The sequence below is a fragment of the Vanacampus margaritifer genome, chromosome 11 (genome assembly GCF_051991255.1).
Source record: "Vanacampus margaritifer isolate UIUO_Vmar chromosome 11, RoL_Vmar_1.0, whole genome shotgun sequence".
Classification (NCBI taxonomy): domain Eukaryota; kingdom Metazoa; phylum Chordata; class Actinopteri; order Syngnathiformes; family Syngnathidae; genus Vanacampus; species Vanacampus margaritifer.
Genome location: NC_135442.1, coordinates 5,595,575 through 5,611,306, shown reverse-complemented (window position 1 = coordinate 5,611,306; position 15,732 = coordinate 5,595,575). Strand labels below are relative to the sequence as shown.

General features: G+C 39.4%; 1 protein-coding gene across 1 annotated transcript; it reads left to right on the top strand.

Moving 5' to 3' along the window:
• The first annotated feature begins 2 nt into the window (after positions 1 to 2).
• On the top strand, positions 3 to 15,477 carry ifih1 (interferon induced with helicase C domain 1). Its single transcript, XM_077579452.1, has 16 exons — positions 3 to 479; positions 1,129 to 1,297; positions 1,561 to 1,662; positions 1,819 to 1,884; positions 4,315 to 4,535; positions 4,933 to 5,146; positions 6,729 to 6,934; positions 8,271 to 8,372; positions 8,948 to 9,071; positions 9,159 to 9,374; positions 10,167 to 10,423; positions 10,504 to 10,653; positions 11,738 to 11,899; positions 11,987 to 12,174; positions 12,309 to 12,402; positions 13,362 to 15,477. The coding sequence occupies exons 1-16, from the start codon at positions 39 to 41 to the stop codon at positions 13,554 to 13,556; spliced, it is 2,907 nt and encodes a 968-aa protein (XP_077435578.1). The 5' UTR covers positions 3 to 38; the 3' UTR covers positions 13,557 to 15,477.
• Positions 15,478 to 15,732: the final 255 nt, after the last annotated feature.

The following is a 15,732-nucleotide window of genomic DNA, read 5'->3' as shown; positions in this document are numbered from 1 at the left end:
ACTTGAACCGGATCCTCTTCTAGGGTGAGAAGCTAACTATGGCGGCTGACGGGGTCGACGTAATTACCAGTGAGAATCTTATCGAAAGTTTTCGGCCGAGGCTCCGGGCGTACATCGCGGTGGTGCCTGTTCTGGACCATCTTCACTTCCTCCAAGCCGAGCAGAAGGAACGTGTCCGACAAAGGGCCAGGACCGACGGTAACTCGGCGGCCGTGGACTTGCTGCTCGACCTCGTCCTGCGCAAGCCTCACCCGGAGGGCTGGTTCCAGGGCTTCGTGGACGCCTTGTCCAACGCGCAATGTAGTCAAGCGGCCGATTACGTGCAGGGAAAACTGCCCGAGCCCGAAGTGGAGGCTGTAAACGACTACTGCATGCGAATGGTTGACATCCTGGTGCCCAGTCTGGTGGACATGAACACGAAACAGGTGTGCGCGTACTGTTTATCACGCAAGCTCATCACCAAGGATGATGAAGAAAAAGTGAGTACATTTTGTATTTTGATTTTATTTTATGGTGTAGATGCCACGGACTTCCGGGTTTCATACATCAGTGTTCCAACACTCGCCCCCCAACTGCGCGCTCTCGTCGCTGAGCGCAGGGCGTCATAGCTCTCTGAAATGCTTCTGACAACTGAGACAGACACATTACACACTCGCACCCTTCGACGCGCAACCCAGGGGCACAAAGGCGGAAGCGCAAGAACTGGGACGCGGCCCACACACGTCGCAAACAGGAAACTAAAACAAAGCTGATGTGTGGAAGTCGGAAGTCCCGCCTCCTCCGTGTGTCCAAATTCACAAGGCTGAGTCCTCCGAAGGCCGAATTTGTCGGCTGCGTGACGTCACTCCTGGCGCGACTCGACAACACGTAGACTTACACGTGAATGGAGTGTCGGTCAATGCGCTACCGACAAGCAGCATTGACAATCCATTCATATGTCAGTCTGTGCCGGCTGTCGAGTCGCGCCGGTAGTGACGTCATGTAGTCGACAAATTCGGCCTTCGGAGGACCTAGCCTTGTGAATTTGGACACAAGTAGAAAAAAAAAACGGGGGGAAAACAGTGAATTTCAGTCATGTCCACAAGATGGCAGACAACAACGCCATCTTCATTGATGTTCATCCTCCAGATACTTCACTTAGCAGACCATCAAGGATCCAGAGATGCAGCTCGTGAACTTCTGAAAACAATCGTCAGGTGTCCACCTGGATGGTACTCTGATTTTGTCCAAATTCTGCTTGTCACTGAACACAAGAAATTGTACAAACTAATGGGAGGCTTTGACTGCGATACCACAGGTAACCACTAGGAGTGCACACGCATCACCCAATACTGTACAGCAAAAACCGTGAAGAAAGAAGCGCCCAACCTGTAAAATTGGTTGTAATTGAGTTTAAACTACCATAAACTATCATTTAAAAACATTTTTGAAATCATTTCAAATTTACTGTTAAATAAAAAAAAAAAAATCAGATTAGTTGAATTAGCGAGTAGTAAACCATAACCAGGCGAATGATGAAAGTCTTCAGAAACATTTTAATGTGACTTTTATCTTCTATAGCAAAAAATAAAACGACAAGTAGTGACCCGGTGAAGGAGAGTCCAGAAAGTTCTACATGTCAGCATTTGGATCACAAGGACACTGATGAAGATGACACCCCAGGTAGCACTCTTTAAAACTCATTCAAGTCCAAGAAGATACATTTTTATGTAAATATTAAAAAAAATATGACATTAGTATAATCAGTATATAATCTCAAAATGTGTGGGATGTTGCAGAATAACTTTCCAACTCACGTCTGTTATGTCATCTCCTCAGACCTGTACCAAGGTGAATGTTCAAGTGAAGACGCTGCAGAACAGTTAAGCGGCAGTTTAGCACCAGGTGGGAACAATTTGCACTCACTCACTTGACTGCAAGATTTTTTCATTTTTAATGGCTGTTTGTTTATGTTTGCCACAAACACATTAAAGCAAACTCAAAGCAGTTAAGAATGTAAATTGGATTTGTGAACAGTTAACCGATGAACACTAAACTAGGACATCTGAACGTCCCGTCCCGGTGGTCTCTGCTACTAGCAAATAATGTGTTTCGTGTGTGTAAGTGATGAAGCACACAGAGGTTAAAGAAGGCGGAGCATAGTCAGTGTGTCAAATGAAAAGCATATGTTGGCTCAATATCGGTAGATTATTGCCCAATGGAAGATTCTTTGATATATTATTGCTGCCAATATCATGCCTTCACTTTTTAGTCACAAAATGTTGGGGATAGTGTGGACTTTCAGATGAAATTTCAAGATGAACCTAAGAAAAGGCTTGATGGAAAAGCTAAAATCCTGAACACAATTTGACCCTTCTATAAACACGTTTTTTCTGTACACAGAAAATTTGGCAGTGTAAATTTAACACATACAAAGTCAAATTTAATGCTTAAAAAGTGTCTATGTTGGTCCACACAAAACAATACTTTTGAGAAAGAAAAAACACTTTACACTGAGATGGAGTTAAATCAACTCTGATCAGTGTTGATTTTACACTGCATTACTCCATATAGTGTTGTATTTTTTAACCCTCAAAACAAGTCATTAACACTAGAAATGTTAATAATAATAATAATAAATCACATCTCTTCTGATCTAACACTAGGTGACCAATTCTGTAAAATAACACAATAGTATTTATCTCTGAAAATGTTAACTCACGATTAATCACAAATTTTATATCTGCTTTTTTTTTTTTGTTTCGGGAGAGCTCAGTATTGTTCATTCGATTTGACATCATCATTGCTCTCCTTTTTTTTTTTTTTTTTTTTTTAAAAATCCAACAAATCAATTAAAAAAAATTTAATAAATGTTTTTTTTTTTAAATACATATACATATGTACACAAATTTTATATCTGCTCTAAATGTACAATAAAAAATTCTAGGTTTTAATACTCTTTAACAAAAGTGGGAAAAAATGTTAAACTAATAGAAATAGTTCAAATTAATTTTTGACGTCTATAGCCGTCAATGGCAGTGAATGAGTTTAACACTCCCAATTTTTGCTGTGTAATTTTGTTGTGCAACTTGATCTCTGAATGGACAAGTTCAATAAGACTCAATATCCGAAAAGACCTCTTGATCAGTGTTCACATTTTACCGAGCGCCCAACCGATTTATTCGCCCAACATTATCGCTTTAAAATTCAGCAAATTTTTGGCATTTTTTACACTTTTTTTTTTAGACATATAAAAAAAAAAAAACATTTAAAAAAAATTCTCACTGTTCTAAGGTTACTTAGACCTGCTCTTAGCCGGTCTAAAGAATAGTCTACTTTATGCCCCGCAAATTGACAGCTGCCATACAAACTAATTGTCTTGGTTGCGTTCTAACCATCTGACTGCATGGCAACATTATCAAACTGGGATGACGTCATACACTCCCGACCGACTCCATTAATCACATGCAGATGGGAAGCTTTGCAGAAAAATGCGCTGCCTCACATTTGCTGGAACATTTGAGGTGCTTGCGTCCAACCACTTCTTATGTGGAATTGTGGAAGCCTTCGTATTTGTGCTCAGGCAACATCTGTTCCACACATTGACATGCTTTGGTGCACATCAAAGAAGGTGTATCTGGACAAGTGGTGCGTCTCAGGAGGGGTCCATATTTGACCTCCACGCAATGCTTTCATTTAGTATAATACAGTGATTCCAAAACACACTGTGTAGGAATAGAAATTATTATAATGGCAGTTTGGTCTCCCCAAATCAGATTTTTTTTTTTTACTACATTTCTCAATGAAATTAAATTTTAAATAAACATTACAGTGATCAGTTTCTTAATAGCCCAAAAAAAAAAAGTCTAGAACTAAAACTAAATAAAAATTTCTTGTCAAAATTAACACTGGTCCGCTGGTGTAGAGCGCCTCGTTGTCAGCCATGTTTAGCAGACATCATGGAGAGAAAGCGGTAAAGTGAGGAAAAAAAAAAATATATATATACTGCTGGTGTGGCCGCTTTAGAGCGCCTCGTTGTTGCGGCATGAAAAAGCCCATGAGATCAATTCCAAGCATCGGGGGCTTTCATTTTTTCGCGGCTCAAACATGTGTTGGCAAGAAAGATGCTTGATGAAGTGCGATCCATTTTTTTAGGTCATAGAATTGCTGATTGATTTGTTGACAGCTGTGTTACGCACGCCCGCAGCATTTGAGAGCGCACCATTGTAAACATGAAATAATTCCAGTTTGGCAAGGGGGCAACAATGTGATCAAAACAAAACATGCAATGTTTTTCATGAGCATCGTCACGATTGTTAATTGTGCTTTGAACAGAACCGCCTGACCCGGGCCCGGGCCCGGCCGCCCAAGCTGATATCGTTCTCCGAGACTATCAGGTGGACGTGGCCAAACCTGCCTTGGAGGGGAAAAACATTATCATTTGCCTCCCGACCGGAAGTGGGAAAACCAGGGTGGCGGTTTATGTGACCCGTGAGCATCTGAAGCACAGGCGGGCGGAGGGGAAAGCTGGCAAAGTGATCATCCTGGTGAACATGGTATGAAAATATTGTACAATATCCTTGAATGTATGAAGTGAAGTATCCGGCATTCCGTTGACATCTTTACAACATGATATCATTGACCCACTTTCTCTTCCTATTCTTCCTATCCAAACGAAAACATTCAATCTTCCATTCAGTGCGCACATGTGGGTCAGCTGACCACAAATGACATGCCGTAAGGTTTCCCTGCCCGCTTTTCCCGTCTGGCGCGTGTGGGAAGTGTTGTACTTTGGGAGAAGAAAAAAAAAAAAAAGATCAAAGAAAATCCCTACTTACTCCATTTCAGATGTCAATTGTGTTTGTATGGAAATGTGAAGCATCGTCGTTTTGGGTTTTAAGATTCTTGTTGAACCTTGAATGAAAAGGGCCTTTTTTGTCGGCGGGCCCGCAGGTTCCTCTGGTGGAGCAGCATTATGCCACAGAGTTCCATCCCTTTCTGAAGCACGCGTACAGAGTGGAACGAGTGAGTGGAAAATCCGAGCTCAAAATCACTTTCGCAGAGATCGTGAAGAAAAACGACGTCATCATTTGCACAGCCCAGATTCTGGAAAATTACTTGGAGAGGTCGTCGGTCGCAGGAGAGGACGAGGGAGTGCATCTGAAGGGTAGGATTTGAAACTGCTGTCTAATGAGCTCATGAGGAATTGCGCCATTTTAATCCCCAAGTAGGATTGCGAGGCAGCTGTGTGACAAACTAGAAAGCACTTTTGTAATCGCATGGTATGCTTCGCTATGTGATAAAATTTGTCCAACAAAACGATTACGGCATCTCTCAATTTACTTTTGAATGACTCTTGAGAGGGAAACAAATGTTACACCATAATGTTGGGCAAGCTGCTTGGAAAAGTTAACGAAGCTATTTTACAATGAATGTAGCGTCACCGCGCTGATGCTACCGACCAGACAAATGTAGCTAGCTAGCTAGCTAAGCGACGACAAAATGACATAAGTAGTTAAACTACATCAAAGCTACTCAAATGAAAAACTATATATACATTTGGCTATAAATAAACGCTGAATTTTAAAATCTTTGAAAAGTCGTGCTCTAGCTAGTGCTACGTTAGCCGTTGATATTCACGAAGTCATGAGGTTTTTCTTAGCTGGCAATTGTTGTGTTCATTTTAGGACATAAATGAATGCATGTCCTTCAATCCGTACTGGATGTCTTGAAAGTTCACACAATCTTCTTTTCAGAATTGCACTGTAAACACCAGAACGTATGTTTTCATAGCGTCATTGTAAGTAGCATGGATTTGTTAGCATATAGCTAAATGCACCTCTGTCCCCTTTGCGGCCATTTATATCCAGCTGTACACGTTTCATAATCCATAAATGTAAACACTACCGCGCCATCGCTATGTTATCACGCTTTGATACTGAAAAGAGCAACACTATGACGCCGCTAATGAGAAAATGTGCGACTTGCCCAAAACTGTACTATTCGACAAGATGTCCCGTAAGGCCCACGAAGCCTTTGAGTCCATTTACAATTGAATTTGTAACACGTTCCTTTGTCTCATTCATCTTAATTACAGCAAAGTTGATTGCTACGAAACAGAATTTGATCCACTACATTCAGTAAAACATTTACTTCTAATATTTAAGTGCAAAAATGGATGTCGCCACCCAGAGGACGCAAAACCTCCCCCATGACGATACCTGACAGGATCTTGTCAAAGTCTTCCGGCTTTTCTTGGCACTCAACAGTCCAAGGTGGAATAGCCACCTAAGTGGAACATATGCTGTTTGTCGAAACGCCTGAAAGCTTGTGCTCTTCTATTTATTTGTTTATTTTTAATCCTTTTTTTCCCCCTCTCCTGCTGGTATCCACTTCCCTCGCCTGTTCAAGCCAACAGCGTGTGGCTGACGAAATTCACATGAGAACATCTATCACCTACAAAACATCAAGCCGCCGCTCTTTGTTTACTCCGGGGATATGTTTGCATCACAATGCTTACTAGTTGACATGATTTTAAATATAGCTACAGGCAGAGAAGGAGAGATGTTTGTTTGTTTTTTTCCAATGGAAATTAAAACTAATAATGCAAAACCCCAATTCTGTCAACTGATAGGCAAGTAGTTTTTCGTCCTGGTATCTATTATTTCCAAACCTGCAAATTGTCTTTTGCATTCTGAATGCAATCATTTATCAGTTTTTTTTTTTTTTTTTTGGTCTTCTATTCCCAGATATCACCCTGATTATAATAGACGAGTGCCATCACACTAAAAAGGGTGAAGTTTACAACCGAGTGATGATGCGTTACTTGAATAAAAAGAGACGAAACAAGACACAGAAGGAGACGGTGCCGCTACCTCAGATCTTGGGGATGACTGCCTCGCTCGGGGTCGGCGACGCCACCACGGTGAATAAAGCAAAGAAAAACATTTTGCAGGTAAGGATAACAACAAAAATTGGTGTCACCTCAAAAAAATTCAAACAACAATTCATTGTCTAATAAGAAAAGAAAAAAAAACGTTTTTGTTTCGTTGATCTCAAATTTCAACAAGATATGCAAAAACTACATTTAAATGTTTCTTTTCCCTGGAATCTAAGTGAAAATAATTTTCGTAAAATTGACACAACAGATAACTTGCGAGAAGTGTTGCTAAAAACCCTGCCAAATCTAAGTGGCAAAAAAAGAAAGAAAGGAAAAAGCCAGGTATATAAAATGAGGCTTGAAAATCATGAAAAAAAATCAATCTTTGTCTCTGCTCCCAAATGTTGCACCACATACCGCTGAAAAAAGTTAGTTCATCGAAAAAAAGTTACTTTAGCTAGCAACGCCTAGCTAAGCAAAGCCTCCGTTGGATGGAATGAATCCCGTTGGGCCTCATGAGGCTTTCCACATTCTGGCAGGTGGCGCTAGCTAGCAGCTAGCGCGCTAGCTAGCAGCTAGCTAGCTGCTGGCTTACTGGCTACCTTGCTAGCTAACAGGCTTTGCGGTCCTCTCAGGCACCGAACAGGCAGCAGGCTCGTCCGCAGCTTCACCTTCTGGCTTTGGAATTTAAATGGAACAACAATGTTTGATAGTTCAACAGCGCAAGAGAAGAATACTTGCATTAACCCGTTTTCCCATATCATAAATTTGTGTCAAAAGGGCAAGAAATGACATGAAGCCAATTTCGCTATTATAATAACTCGAATGGGTGCAAACTAGCACACGGGAATGCTCTTTTGAGCCACCCAGTGTTTATCGGAATGTAAAAGTAGACCTCATATTATATTTACTTATTTTTTGGTAGATAAAGCACTCACATTTTTCTGTCCATTTTACATGGATGAGGCTAACCGGAAATTAATTTGCTGATTTGTACGATGGAGTCTTCCATATAGATTGGTCAAATGTAATTTAGTTTATTTCGACATTTAAAAAAAAAAGTAACATTCTTGTGAGATGTGCAGATTTGTTTTCATAATTCTTCCAAGATATGCAAAATATTATGCAAGTTTTGTGTGACTTAAGATTTTTTTTAAATCCAGAAAACTGGTTTAATTCAAACTTGTAACTTACAAACTTCAGACGTTCTTTTGCTGTGCTTTGTCTGTCTAGATTTGTCCATCGAGCTGTTTCTAATGTTCCACCTTTCACATGTGCAGCCATAAAGTGTCTCACTGACATACCAGTCAAAACCGAAAACACCTTTTTGGCTTATGTTGGTGCAAATATAGTGCTGTCAGATAGCATCAATCAAAATGATTTACACTCCAACACGATGATTCTTTTGTAGATTTGTGCCAACTTGGATGCTTCTGAAATCCGGACCGGGAATCTTGGCCATTATAGCAAAGAGCCAGACAAAAAGATTGTTCTTGTTCAAGACAAAATAAAGGTTTGTTAGCAAAATTCATTTTGTTGTGTAATTAATTCATTCACTGCCATTGACGGCTATAGACGTCAAAAATACATTTTAACTATTTCTATTTGACATTTTTTCCCACTTTTGTTAACAAGAGTATGAAAACAAAAGTAGGGAAAATTTATTGTACATTTAGACCAGATATGAAAAAATAATTAATCATGAGTTAACTATTGAAGTCATGCGATTAATTACAATTAAAAAAATGAATCGCCTGATGACCTAATTTTTAATAATCTTTTCTTTTTTTCTTTTTTTTTTTTTAAAAGAAAAAACATTTTTTCAGAAAAAGAAACGATTATTAAAAATTAGGGCAATTGTAATTAATCGCATGACTTCAATAGTTAACTCGTGATTAATCACAAATTTTATATCTGGTCTAAATGTACAATATTTTTTTTTTCCTACTTTTGTTTTCATACTCTTGTTAACAAAAGTGGAAAAAAATGTTAAATAGAAATAGTTCAAATGAATTTTGGACGTCTATAGCCGTCAATGGCATTGAATGAATTAAGAGCGTAATGTTTGCGCCACACCACATTTTACAGAACCCGTTTGGTGATGTCATCAAGAATATCATGAACGTTATTCAAATTTACGCCAAGCTGAGCCCCCCTTGTGAGCTCGGCTCTCAGACTTATGAACAGTGGGTGGTTCAGCACGAGCAACAAGGTGAGCAACGCTCCATCTTTTTTCTCTCTCTTCTCTTTTTGTTTTTCCTTCCGCGCTCTCCCCGGTAACGCCGTGACTCCTTTTTAGCCGCCAAAGACGAAGCTCAGGAGGTGCGGATTTGCATGGAGCACCTTCGACGATACAACGACGCGCTGATAGTCAGCAACACCATTCGCATGCGCGACGCCTTCAATTTCCTGGAAAAAAAACACGAGGAGGAGTTGAAGAGTAAAACCAGCCCTGACGAGGAACACGTCATAAACATTACAGACACTGAGCGTGTCCTCTTCAATTTATTTCAAGGTATCAGAGGAATGTTGCTGCAGTGTAACAAAGAAGGTCCCATCATAAAATGACAATAAGCTGAGATTTCACTCATTCGCTGCCATTGACGACTATAGACGTTAAAGGGGAAGTCGACCATAAACATTTCTTGACAATAATATATGTGACCTCGCTAGTTTAACTCTTTGACTGCCAAAAACGTTAAACAACGTTTAGTAAAATCCTATGGAGGAGTGCCAAAGACGTTAAAAGACGTTTTTTTTTCAAAACAGAGGTGAAACTAACCATTTTCTATTGTTGATTACTGAAAAACGGAATAAGGTAGAAACAAACTTTTTTTTCTGATGAAAGATGAGAGTCCAATCTTTCATTTGGTAGTATGTGTGTTTCCATAGTCCAAACACATAATTTTCTGTGGACCTTGAAAGATCAGTCAAAAATGCTTAAATCGGCTGGCACCCACGGCATCCCTTTTCTGAAAACGTCTGGCAGTCAAAGAGTTAAACATGACATTCTGATTAATATTGCATTTGTGGAATATGAGTTGTGTAGCTTCAGAAAATAGGTGAGCTGTGATTGGTCAACTGTGATGTCATCTACAGTCGACAAAGTGGCAAAATGGCCGCCCCTGAGATAAATAAAAACAGCTGGATTTTGCTGCTTAACTCATATTCCACTAACGCATATTTAACCAGAATACCATATTTAGACTAGTGGGGCTGCATAGAACATATAGTCAAGAATTTTTGGAGGTTGGCTTCACCCTCTACACACTCTACTGAGTGTTTATATATAAACTGTTTCTTACAGACAACAAGGAGGAGCTTGAGAAGCTTTCTGAGAACCAATCGTATGAAAACGACAGCTTGTCAAAGCTACAAACAAATGTTCTGCAGCAGTTTATCACCAGGAAAGAGGCCAGGGGGATCATTTTCACCAAAATGCGTCAAAGTGCCATCGCTCTCAGTCACTGGATTCAGGAGAACCCCAAGTTTGCCGACGTCGGCGTCAAAGTGTCGTATGTCATCGGAGGCGGAGACCAGAGTGTTGTTAAACCAATGACCCCTGTGAGAATACGCTACGTCGCGCAATGTGAGCGCCGCGCCAATCCTGTTGATTTGTACCTATTTTGTGTTCAATGAATTAGGCCGAGCAGAAAGATGTGTTGAACAAATTCCGCAGCGGTGCTGTCAACTTGCTGACTGCCACCTCAGTGGTGCAGGAAGGTTTGGACGTACCGGAGTGCAACTTTATCATCTGCTACGGCCTTGTGACCAATGAGATTGCGATGTTGCAGGTTAGTGGTCTTACCACGTAGAGCTATGGGGTTCCCCAAGGGTCAATCTTGGGACACCTATTGTTCAAGATGTACATGCTTCCAATTGGCCAGCTAATACGCTGCTATAAAGTGCTCTACCCCAAAAAATATTAGATATATATTAGGGATGTCATGCGATTAACTTTTTTAATCGTAATTAATCGCATGACTGAATAGTATAATGATTAATCGCAAATTTTTATACGTTCTAAATGTACAATAAAATATTTTTGGGTTTAGTACAGTGGTGTCCAAACTCGGTCCTCGGGGGCCGGTAGTCCCGCAGGTTTTGGATATTTCTCTCCTCCAACACAGCTGAAGCTCATCAGCAAGCTCTACTAAGCCTGATAACAATCCTGTTGATTGAAACAGGTGCGTTGGAGCAGGGAAACCTCCAAAACCTGCGGGACTACCGGCCCCCGAGGACCGAGTTTGGACACCACTGGTTTAGTACCAGGGATGTGAATTTCTCCGCTAATTCGCGGCATTCCGCTTTTTTTTTTATTACCCCCCCCCCCCCCCCAAAAAATCTTTTTTTTTTTTTTTTAGTAGTAGTTCATTGTGTATGCACATGACTCCGACAGATAACATCTTCTGCTATACAAAGACATTTGTGGTATGCTCTAATATGAGTTACTTTTTCATTTGGTCATGATATAATTATTTGTTCATGCCCCCCCCCACCCCCCCCCCCCCACTGGGCACTGCGAGAGAGAGAGAGAAGAGAGAGAGAGAGAGAGAGAGAGAGAGAGAGAGAGAGAGAGAGAGAGAGAGAGAGAGAGAGAGAGAGAGAGAGAGAGAGAGAGAGAGAGAGAGAGGACGAGATGAGAGAGAGAGAGAGAGAGAGACGAGAGGAGAGAGAGAGAGAGAGAGAATTTTATATCTGTTCTAAATGTACAATAAAATATTTTTGGGTTTAGTTTTCATTCTCTTTTTAACATAAAAGTCGGGGGGAAAAATCGTTTTATAGATACTATATCTATATATATTTATTTATTTATTTATTTGTGTGTTAAACAGTTGCCTTGAGAAAGCTCCAATTGTTGTTTCTCACCTTCTGCAGGCTCGAGGCAGAGCTCGAGCTAAGGACAGCATTTACATCGTGATTGAGGTGAAAGGCTCCGGGGTGACCGAGAAGGAAAGTGTCAATGAGTACCGCGTGAACTTAATGACCAAAGCAATTGCCGGAATCCAAGCATTAGATCCTGCGGAATACAACCAACAGGTACCGATGTCTCCTTTAAACTCATTTGTAGTTCCCCGACATTGCGATGAGATCCGTTTTTTTTTTTTTTTTTTTTTTCCACTGTAGATTGAAGGATTTCAAATTCAGGCAATTCTTGAGGATCGAGTAAAAATGACAAACAAGAACCTAAGAAAGTCTGAGCTTCCGTCAGAGGTGAAGTTAAGTTGCCGAAATTGCACCAAGTTTGTCTGCAGCGGTGATGACATCCAGATCATCGAAGGCATGCACCACGTCAACGTTTCACCACAGTTTAGGTAGAAATGGGCTCATGCCTACTGGCTACATAGTGAAACTCTGAATATTTTCCATAACTTCAAAAGACAAAAACCCACGGGATTATTTAAGAGCTCACTGAGATGACCTCGTTATGTGTACAATTTCCTTACAGGGAACTTTTCCTGGAGAAAGAAAACTCTTCGATTCAGGAGCGACTTCTTGACTTTGAAACGAATAGCTTTATCGCATGCAAGAACTGTGGAGAGGTAAAGTCTATTTGACTTTCTTTTCTTTTTTTTCTCCCCTCTTTAAAATTGTGTTTTTGGTTCCGTAAGCAGACTTGAAGAAAACATGTTTTATTTGAGGTGCTCTCTAGCAAGTGTTTTGAATTCCCGAGAAGCCATTCATTATTTAAGATGTGTTGAATAACTAAGTGGAATTTGTTAGAGGATTGTACATTTTAGAAATTTCATCTCTGCTCGTTAAAATAGCCCCCCAAAAAACTGCACATTTATGCAGAAAAAAAAAAGAATGCCACTGAAGTGAAAACCATTTAAAAACTTTAAAAATTGCTACAATATGAGTTTGTACTCCAGTTGAGTTTTGCATTTATCCACCAGATGTTGCTATTTTTTCCCATTCCAAGCATGCAGCAACATTTGACACCTTTTACCGAAGTCTACTCTGCGTTATGAACAAATTCAAATAATAAAGTGTTATTAACTCATTCACTACCATTGACGGCTATAGACGTCAAAAAATCATTTGAACTATTTCTATTAGTTTAACATTTTTTCTACTTTTGTTAACAAGAGTGTTTTTTTATTGTACATTTAGAACAGATATAAAATGTGTGATTAATTGTGAGTTAACTAGTTGAAGTCATGCGATTAATTACGCTGAGAAATTTTAATCGCCTGACGCCCCGAATTTTTTTATTATCTTTAAGTTTCGCTTGGCGATTACATTTTTTAATTGTAATTAACCGCATGAGTTCAATAGTTAACTCACGATTAATCACACATTTTATATCTGTTCTAAATGTACAATAAAAAAATATTCTAGGTTTTCACACTCTTAAAAGTGGAAAAAAATGTTAAACTAATAGAAATAGTTCAAATGAATTTTTGACGTCTATAGCCGTCAATGGCAGTGAATGAGTTTAAAAAAAAAAAAAAAAAAAACTGACTCAAGCAGCTCAGAAAACTCCAACCCTGTGTTGCAGAAATGGGGTCCGATGATGATGTTCCGAGGAATCAAGTGCCCCTGCCTGCATGTGAGGAGCTTTGTGGTGACAATCAAAGAAGACAAGTTCAGCAAATACACCAAGTGGCGGGAGATCCCCACCAAGTTCCAGCCATTCGACTATATCGAGCACGCCAACAACTTGGTTCAGGATTTAGATGACGGAGAGGCCTGAAGTCAACTGCAACAGTTTGCACCTTTTTAGTCGCGAATCAATATTATATTCATCCATTATGTTCTTCCTCATCCATTTTTTTTTCCATCTAAGAAACTCGGGGGGCTAAGTTAGTAAAAATCATTAGTCATTGTTATTTATCGTGTTTCGGGAAAACAAAATTCCTGGCGTGTTCTTACGTACTTGGCCAACAATTCTGACTCTCAAACCCGCATTAGAAGACAATGGCTGTAATTTGAGAGGCTGCTTGACTGCTGACGATCTAGTAAAACCCCATCCGTCGCACAAACTCTCGTTTGGCGTAACTCTCGTTTATTGGGGATGTAATTACACTCTTGACCACTAGATGGCAGCACACGAATTGCCTCGAGTCGTTTACGATTCAAAAGAAGAGCAGGAACTTGTAGTTTTATCAGAACAGGTCGTCCTGTCCTCTTCCAAATCACTGAATGCCTTTCTTGGTGAAAATGAAATGTGTTCGAGTCTGCCTGGCAACAGGTGAACACAATCTAAGGTAAAATTGGATTTGAGATGAAAAGGTTAAAGCCTCTGGTTGAAATTGCGATGTGTTTTTCCACATCTTTGTGTATGAAATCAAACAAATCTTCACATTTTGTTAAGAAAGTAACAGAAATATTTACTACATACTGTGGACCAGTATGTTCGTGGCTTAATACGATATAAATAAGGACGGGTTAATATATATATACTGTATATATATTTTTTTTTATTAGCTCATTCACTGCTATAATTAGTTTTAAAAAAAAAAATCCATTTTTGTTAACAAAAGTGTGAAATATATTTTTTTATTGTACATTTAGAACAGGTATAAAATTTCTGATTAATCGTGAGTTAACTAGTACAGTCATGCGATTAATTACAATTAATAATTTTAATCGCCTGATGCCCCAAATTTTTTATCATCTTTTCTTTTCTTTTTTAAATCGTGTCAGATGATTAATTTTTTTTATTGTAATTAAGCACGACTTCAATAATTAACTCACGATTAATCACAAAATTTATATCTGTTCTAAATGTACAATAATTTTTTTAAGTCTTCATACTTTTATTAACAAAAGTGGAAAACTAATAGAAATAGTTCAAAGAAATGTTTGATGTCTACAGCCGTCAATGGCAGTGAATTAGTTAATTACATATACATTCTGAAAAAGTTCCCATTTTTTATCTCATTGCAAAGTCATCCAAAAACAAAAATTAATGCAAATTTTGACTAACAACCAAATTTCAGAATGTGATTTAAGAGTTCATCACTGCGCCAAAATTGGCAACAACTAATGAAAAACTGCAATTTGTCTTCTTTCCTCACGGGTCGTATCGGACCCCCGGACAAGCCTGTTGTGGACCGCGGACCGTATGTTTGACACCGCGGTCGAAAGCAATCAATGGAAACCTAATGTAAAGAATGAACTCATTTGAGTTTTATGATAAATCTGTGTAGAATTTGAAAGACATTGTAAGACTATTTAGTCCTAAGGTAAGAAAACAGCGCTGAGGACTGTGAAGCGTTCCTCTAAGCCAATCAACATCCGAGGCGATATGGAAGCTAGCAAGCATCCGAAGCACTCAAGTACACTTTGCGGTGTTTGTGCTTTATGTCAATGCGTCGGCACAACACCTCAACTCCTTATTAGCAAAGAGCCCTGGTAAGCATCAAACCAGAGGTCGTTGACCTCTGGCACACTTTCACTTCCCAAGATGTGGTAGTTTTTGGTGCGTGTTGGACAGAAATCCCTGCAATACAAATGCCTATAATATGTTCTTTTAGTACGTTCTGTACTTGCTTTTTTTTTTCATGTTTTTAATTATTTAGTTTAAAAAAAAAAAGTGGTGTTTTTAATTAGGTAAAGCACGTGTATGAAATGTACTACGTATATAAATAAAGCTGCCTTGTCTAATCAAAGCGACTTGTCTTTTGACAGAAAATTGTAATCGGCTGTCCACTAGGATAACTGCGATGCGCGAGGGTTCATAATAAATCACCGATAATTAGTGTGGTATTTGTAAGGCTGGATGTTGACAGGCTCGAAGATAAGTGGTTACTGGTTAGCATCATGGAAGATGTTATGTGTTAACATTTATGCCCACAAATATTTACGGATAGTTCAAGACGATGACTGATGGAGGCTTGAGGGAAGAAAACATGTTACTTTATTGA

What these genes read in the sequence shown, in the direction of transcription:
- ifih1 (XM_077579452.1), top strand. Translation starts at nt 39, where the DNA reads ATGGCGGCTGACGGGGTCGACGTAATTACCAGTGAGAATCTTATCGAA. An exon ending in TGATGAAGATGACACCCCAG is followed by an intron (nt 1,663 to 1,818) that starts GTAGCACTCTTT and finishes TCATCTCCTCAG; the next exon opens with ACCTGTACCAAGGTGAATGT. An exon ending in AACGTTTCACCACAGTTTAG is followed by an intron (nt 12,175 to 12,308) that starts GTAGAAATGGGC and finishes ATTTCCTTACAG; the next exon opens with GGAACTTTTCCTGGAGAAAG.